General features: G+C 47.9%; 1 protein-coding gene across 1 annotated transcript; it reads left to right on the top strand.

The window, feature by feature from the left end:
- Nucleotides 1-704: 704 nt before the first annotated feature.
- NOTUM (notum pectinacetylesterase homolog (Drosophila)) lies at nt 705-7243 on the top strand. The gene is made up of 8 exons (XM_008940178.1): nt 705-760; nt 1599-1657; nt 3670-3772; nt 4348-4539; nt 4875-4975; nt 5075-5222; nt 5838-5885; nt 5996-7243. Exons 1-8 carry the CDS (start codon nt 756-758, stop codon nt 6300-6302), a joined length of 963 nt encoding a protein of 320 aa, XP_008938426.1. The 5' UTR covers nt 705-755; the 3' UTR covers nt 6303-7243.
- The last annotated feature ends 534 nt before the right edge of the window (nt 7244-7777 follow it).

The raw sequence follows: 7777 nt of genomic DNA on the forward strand, positions 1-7777 counted from the left end.
GCTCTGTGAACTCTGCGTGTGTGCCACACGCGTGTGTACTCACAGACCTGCCGGGCTCTCCAGCGTTAGCCGCCCCTGACCTCGGGCGCTAGGAAAGGGCCTCGGTGTTTCTCCTCAGCCCGTCAGAAGGGCTGTTCTCGGGCCTTCCCCGCCGTCTGTCAGCTCAGACGTGTGCCCGTGGGGCTGGCGCTGTGGGCAGGGGGCAACACCGGGTGGACTGGGCATTCCCCTGGAGCTGCCTGGCTCCACCTCCTCCCTGCCTGCAGCATCCCAGACACCCACACCCTGGGCCACCAGGTTCCTGGGGCACCCCAGAAATGTTGAGCTTCTGTCTTCATTCACCCTGCCTGTGTTCCAGCTTTCTGAATACCTAAACCCCTGTCATTCACACAAATCTTGGAGTTGGAACTCACATGCTAGGTTTTGGGGAAACACTCAGTTTTAAGTATGTCACAGATTCTTTTCTGCAGCACAAGATGCTTCTAGGCAGGCTTAATCTCTAGCATGAAAGAAATTCGGGAAGCTACATCTGCCAAAGGGCAAATTGAGAAATGTACCTTCCACTTCCCTTAACAATAGTTTTCCTTATGGATGTTTGTTTTCTGTGTAGTCAGAGATCCGTGCGTGAGGCTCAGACGGTTTCTCTGAAGTCATAGACTGTCATCTGTACATTTTTTGTTTCTCTGTGCCCATCTGCAGGAACTGGTATCCTGTCATCACAGCCAGAAGAAAATCCCCACTGGTGGAATGCAAACATGGTGTAAGGAGGGACCAGGGAGGGGAAGGGGTTTATCCTGAAACAGTATCTCCTGCCTTTTAGGCTAGCAAGAATGCTACAAAGACAGATCGAGACCAACACTTGTGAGAGGAAATTGTACGTTTCCTTGTTTGTTCTAGTTCAGGTCTCCAACAAGCAGCACTGGCAAGGTCAGGAGAAACTTAAATCCCTCTCCTTGGAGTTACGGAGTGATCTAATGAAGAAACCCTGGAGATAGTGGTGGGCTGACAGTGTCTTACACATTTTCCAATTTGAGGCAAATGTGGAACAGCTTTTCTAGCTGAAGCAAGAGAAATGAGAAAGACACCAGTTTATGGATGCATCTGTATAGGAGGGAGAAGTGGCAGAGGGGGGTGTTAATTTGCGTTCTGCAAGCCAGAGGCAAAGATGGGATGGTAACTTAATGCCAGTGATTGCAGTCAGCGTTTACACTGCATTGACACATCTTCTCGTTTTTCATGTGAAAAACTGAAGCACAGAGGATTTGCCTGTGGCAGGCTGTCCACCATATCAATGGGATAGCTAGGAGCAAAGTCTTGGTCCATTGTTCTGTCCACCGAGCTCAGTGTTTCAATTAGATTCATAAAAGATGCATCATTTGTTGATTTAACTTCAGTAAAACACCAGTCAGTGTGCAGGAGAAAGTTCCAGACAGTTACAAATGTCACTTGGTGTGCAAGAAGGTAAGTTGTCTCATCAGACAAGAAGCTGTTCCCTTTTCCCCTCCCAGGGTTTAATCTGCTTCCAGTTTCTTGACCCCATCCTTACCCCTCCTTACCTGTCAAAGGAACATCAGTACTCACACAGCTCTCTCTTACAGATTCATCCCTTATTGCTCAAGTGATGTTTGGAGTGGAGCCTCCTCCAAGTCTGAGACAAGTGAGTGTTGCTGATGGGCTGTTGCTGCCCTAGACATCACACATTAAAGGATATGGCCAGACTGATGTGAAATTATGTGAATAAAGAACAGGCTTTTTCTTGCTGAAGGGCGGGGAAGAATATCAAGCTACTTCCAGATAAAACATCCTGATCTCTTTAGCTCAGGCTGTTTTGACACAGTTCAGAGCCACTGCCTGCAGAGATGTTACACTGATGCAGTATGCAAGGATTAGGGGAACAGACTTAATTTTAGATAAATCTCCAGGTTCCAGCACACATCAGATTGAAGGGTGTAGCTGAGGAGGCACCGTTCGTTGCCCGTGACTATGGCTTTGCTGATCTGAGAGGCAAGTGCAGTGAATTTAGTTCAGGCTTCTGTCAGAAGAATATTTGGCCTTTGAAAGGAGCCATCGTGTGCTTGGTGAAAGCTGTCTGCAGGTTTCTTTGGGAAATGGAGAGTAGTTCATTCCAATATATGCAGTGCCATTGGCTGTCGTTTTGGTAACGGTGGGACTCTCAGTCTGTAGGAGAGTCCTCTTCCAGGTTAAGCTCTGCTTCTGGCAAGGGAATTATTCTACCTCATGTGCTTTGCTGAGTTTCCCAGCCTAAGCAAAATTGGTGTCTGGGTGTAGTAATGCCTGTAGAAGCACCAGGGGCTTAGTTCTGCTCTCATTTGTTCACAAAGACTTTTCTTTGACCAGAATGGTATTACTGTTGATAAATGCTGCTGTGAACAAAATAATTTGGCCTAAGGTGCTGAAGTGCTGGGGTTTAAACCCCCAGCCCTGAATCAGGGCTGACATGGGGGTGATGTCCAGAACCAGGCAGGAAAGCCCTTCCGGATTGGTTTTCACCCAGGGTCTGGCCAGCCTTGGGTGGGAACCAGTCAGGAGATCCCCAGCAGGTGCCCCTGCCTTCAGCACTAACATCAGGTGTCCTGCCTCCCAGTTAGCAGCATAAAAGCTGCTCTGCCCACAGTAGTTTTGGAGGGAGTTTACCAATGTAGTGAACATACTGTGTAGGCGTTTATGTTACTTGAAGGGGCCCCCATCTGGCCTTTGTAGGCAGAGCCCCCAGCAGCAGCAGCAGGATGTCAGTGTGGCTGGGAGCAGGGGACGTGGTCCGTCTGTGATAATGACATCACTAGTTGGATGGGTTGCCTGGGTCCTCTGTCCATTTGTTCCTGCCTCTGCTGCTTCTTACACTGTGAGTTTATAAATCTTTGAATTTCTCCAGTGGTTGGTCATCTTGGAACTCAGTGTGTGATTTAAGACTGGAGGGAGTGATCTGGCTTACGTGGTGTCCATCAATGATAATATCCTTCCTGTTGGGATTGGTGGCCAGCAGAAGAGGGGCTCTGTTGTGGCACTGAGAGGGCAGAAGGTTAATGGTTTTCTCTGAGTTGGTCTGTGAGTTCTGGCCTTAAACCAGATATCCTGTCTTCACTAACTTTACACTGAGGAACTGACCGCTCGTGGGTGCCACGGATCCTCTGTCACAGGGAGAGACCTTTTCACCTCGTCACAGCTTCTCAGGAGGCAGTTACACTCCAGCAGGCAGGGCTGCCTTTTGGTGGTGCCAAGGAAGCAGTGGTCTGTGTAGATGTAACATTTGGTGAAACATTGCTTCCCCCAATTTGCTTTATGAATTGGGGGAAAAAAGGGATGCAGTAAGTTGGAATGGAGATCCCAGATGATGAAGGGGTGTGTGTTCTGTGCGTATAGAGGAAGTCCCAGCACCTTCCATCTCCTTGTCCTTCTCTAATTACACCAATTCCTAAGCACTGTTCTAGGAAGGTGTGCTTGTGTTGTTATGTATTCTGTTCACTCTTAACTTCCTTTTGGGGTGGCAGGGAGTATCTCATGTTAGATGTACTTGATACAGGTGGAGAAAATGGGCCTGGGTTTAGGTTTGTAATCCCTTCATAAGGCTCTTAAGCATTGGTGGAGAGGAAGCGAAAGCCTTAGTCTGGACAGGAAGCAGTTTTGTTGACACTGAGCCATCTTTTCCAGATGAATATGCCTTCATGGGAGCACTGATCATTCAGGAGGTTATAAAAGAGCTGGTGGGAAAAGGTCTTAGCACTGCGAAAGTGTTGCTGCTAGCAGGGAGCAGGTAGGTATCTACAAGATAAAATATACAATATATTTCCTCAGGTTTCGGTCCATTTTTTTTTCACACTTATGAGAAAATTGAGAAAATGACAACAAGGTAAAAACTTTGCAAGAGGGAGGGAATGTGTTCATTCTGCCGTGCATCAAGAGCACTGGCTCCTGCTGGCTTACACCATAAGATGTATGACTTTCACAAATAGATTTGGGACATGTGAGTTAAAGTACTGGACGTGCCTGAGGCAGGTGCTCTGAACTGGGCTGGGTTGCACAAAGCTGTGGTACCCACGGCATGTGCTATGCAGGGCTTCAGATTCCCTCAGTTTTTGAGCAGCCAAACCACTTGCAAGTGATACAAAGCGTATATCTCTCCCAGAAGAAAGAGTAAGGTCAGCATTTGCCTTCTGAGGTGTCCCATTGTTACTGGCTTTATTTCTGAGTGCTTTGCAAAGCAAGGAGGTAACCTGGTGACTCCCAGGTGAGCAGTGGGTTGTCCTGGGGAGTGTCCCTGCTGTGAGGGTGTGGTTGCTAGCCAGCTGTGGCTGTTTCCTGGCTGCAGTATTCATGTTGCTGTTGCAGTGCTGGAGGCACAGGAGTGCTGCTGAACGTGGATCGGGTGGCAGAGCAGCTGGAGGAGATGGGTTACCCAGGCATTCAGGTTCGAGGCTTGGCAGACTCGGGGTGGTTCCTGGACAACAAGCAGTACCGCAGGACTGACTGCATCGACACCATCACGTGTGCTCCCACAGAGGCCATCAGGAGAGGAATAAGGTACAGTCAGAGGCTCCTCTTGTGAGACGTTAGAAGTGTGGAGAAGGTGTCCTCCTCCTCTGTCTTCCTTCATTTTGATACTGAAAGAGTATTTATCATCTGCATCAGTCATTTTTCAATTTATTGGAAAAGACAGTAATGGAAAATGGAGTCATGCAAAAGAATGTGTGCAACTGTAGATGCTCTGAAATGTGCTGATGGGACAGTGTGGCCAAGCAAGAACTCTGGTGTCAGTAAGCTGGAACTACAACCAGAACAGAAATAGGCTGGGATGTGGAAAGGCCATGGTGAAGATGGCCCTGTGCCTTTCACCCTGTTGTTGCTTTGTCTCCCAGGTATTGGAATGGCATTGTTCCTGAACGCTGCAAGCTGCAGTTTAAAGAGGGAGAAGAGTGGAATTGCTTTTTTGGATATAAGATTTACCCCACTCTTCGATGTAAGTGTCAGAGGAAAGATATAAAATGGATTCTAGAGTTTCTTCTGTATCTGCAGCTAACACAGAGCAATCATTTTTTCAAAATGTTTGTCTTCCTAGGTCCAGTCTTTGTTGTCCAGTGGCTGTTTGATGAGGCCCAGCTTACTGTAGACAATGTGCACCTCACTGGCCAACCTGTTCAGGAAGGGCAGTGGCTCTACATCCAGAATCTGGGTAGGGAGCTGAGAAACACTTTGAAGGATGTGACGTGAGTATTTCTTGAGGAAAATTGGTATGTTTGTTTCTGAAAGACATTCAGTGTCCTAGCAGCATTTCTTACAGCTCTGCAGAAGTGAGTGTTGCAGATTTGGTAACTGTTAGCTCATCTGCACCAGGAGAGCTGCCTCTTTCATGTCTGGATAAGGGCAAAGTGATTTTCAGCTTCACAGTTATCAGCTACTTTTTGTTGCCAATAGGAACATGTTTTTTTCTTTCCTACCTCCAAGGTGAGATCTGAGACTCCTTGCCATTGCACAGCCAGTAACCTCTCAGAGGTGTTTTGAAAAGTATTGATCTTAAACCATCCAGAGAGTTGATGAGACAAAAGAGAAGGAACCCTTAATATGCCTTACTTGCTTCCCACAAGAGCAGGTGTCAGGAGTCTCTTGTGGCAAATGCACACAGTTAGGCAGGATGGGATCCCTTTTCTTCTGGATACTTTCCAGTCCAGTCAGGTTTTATATCATGGTGAACATCATTGCTGTGTCTGAAGATCTTAATGGGGCAGCAAAAATTCCACCCTCTACCTAGTCTGGAAGTTTCTGTTTAGCAGGAGTTACTTTGTCTTTCCAAGGCCTAATCCGTGTTTCCTTTTCTCCCTCAGTGCTAGCTTTGCTCCTGCCTGTTTGTCTCACGAGATCATTACACGCAAGTGAGTGCTTTTGCAGGTTCTGTGAAAGGCCAACAGGGAAGTGGTGGGGGAATTCATCAGCTCTGACAGCCCGACCCCTCTGATGCAATCTGTCTGGCTTGTCTTTTCAGTCACTGGACAGACATCCAGGTGAAGGGGACGTCACTCCCCCGTGCCCTGCACTGTTGGGACCGGAGCCTACACGAGAGCAACAAAAACGGGAAGGCCCCTCTGAAAGGCTGCCCAATACATCTGATTGACAGCTGTCCGTGGCCTCACTGCAACCCCTCGTGTCCCACTATCAGGGACCAGTTCACAGGGCAGGAGATGAATGTGATCCAGTTCCTCATGCACATGGGCTTTGACGTTCAGAAGATGGCACAGCAGCAGGGCCTGGAGCCCAGTAAACTTCTGGGGATGCTCAGCAGTGGTAATTAGGAAGGGTCTTCAGAGGGGCAGAGAGAGTAGATCAGCAGGAGACTCTAAGCCCTTTTCCCACACTTTCTAATCTTCTTCCTTACGCTCATGCAGGCAGGTGCACACTCACACTCATGCATGCTCAGACCTGTACACACGCACATGCTCCCACACTCTTGCATGCTTAGGATGTGTCAAGACAAAAAAAAAAAAAGGCAATTTCTTGCTTACACTATCTGGAACTCGTTACCTCCAAACTCCAGGGCTCGGTCCTGGCCATTCACATCCTCTTCCTGTGTTACACAAGGCAATCTGATACAGGGAGTAGCAAAGCCATAAATAGCAGCAATACAAACCTTGCCCAGATCTAGGACTTCTTCCCTTGCCATGAATTTTACATCATAGACTTGATACAAGTGGTGAAAAAGCAAGCACTGGATTTCTTTTGTCCAACTAGAAGTGAAGGAATGATTACATGACTTCCTGGAGGTCAGCATCTCATGAGTCATAACGTACAAGCCCAGGACACGTGCTAGGGATGGACTCTGTTGTACTCAATTTACTTTCGTATTATTTTATAAAATGACTTTTTTATTACTTTTCTAAACTAAGCAAGAAATATAAATGATATTGTTTTGTAACATATTTTTTTTTAAATAACGAAGAAACCTCTTGCTACTTTGGCAACGTGGACATATTTATTTTGCTATGTACAGCGCTATTTATAGGGGCTGACCAGAGAACCACACCTGTGTCTTTGTGAAGCTGTGTCTGCTGCTCATTCGGAGGGGTTACCCACATGGTCACTTGTGCCTGGGAGTGGGAGGGCTGAGGGTGGTATGGACATTTTGTATTAATTAGACTTCTGTCTTCCCCTGGCAGTGTGCTGTGTCATTGTGTCTCTGAGGGAGAGGTTGCGATGCGAGGTCCAAGCACGGGGATTTTCACCCAGTGTCTGCTGTGATGCAGGGAGATGGTTTTGTAGCACAGGCCTCTATTCTAGTGAGAGAAATGTTTGATCAGAGCATCTGGCCTGTCTTAAAATGGGGAGCATTTGGAACATAAAAGGCAGATAACAAGCTCCAACATATTTCTGTTCCTCTAGTCGTCTGTGAACACAGCCGCCTCAGGACGCGGAGAAGCCCCTTTCATGGAAATGGGAGGAGAATAAGGGAGGGATCAGGAATCTGAGGGAAGCTGGAGAGAGCAGGAGGCCATTCCTCAGAGGGGGAAGCGCACGGGCAGCTGCAGAAAGGCTTCTGGCCGTGGTGGACTGCAGCTGGTGTGGACAAACCTGCCCAGGGAGCATCGTTCCTGCCCGTGCTGCAGTGCTTGCTAACGACGCTGCGTTGGCGTGCCCTTGTGTCAGTGGTTACACAGTGCAGGCCACAGGAAGCTAGGGCCTACAAAAAATAGCATGCACGGGCAAGGTGGGCTCTGCTCGGGCAAAATGGTAACGCTCTGGAGGTTTGTAAGATCCACTGTATTGGGGGAGT

The sequence above is a fragment of the Merops nubicus genome, unplaced genomic scaffold, assembly GCF_000691845.1.
Source record: "Merops nubicus isolate BGI_N331 unplaced genomic scaffold, ASM69184v1 scaffold31525, whole genome shotgun sequence".
In the NCBI taxonomy this organism is placed as follows: Eukaryota; Metazoa; Chordata; class Aves; order Coraciiformes; family Meropidae; genus Merops; species Merops nubicus.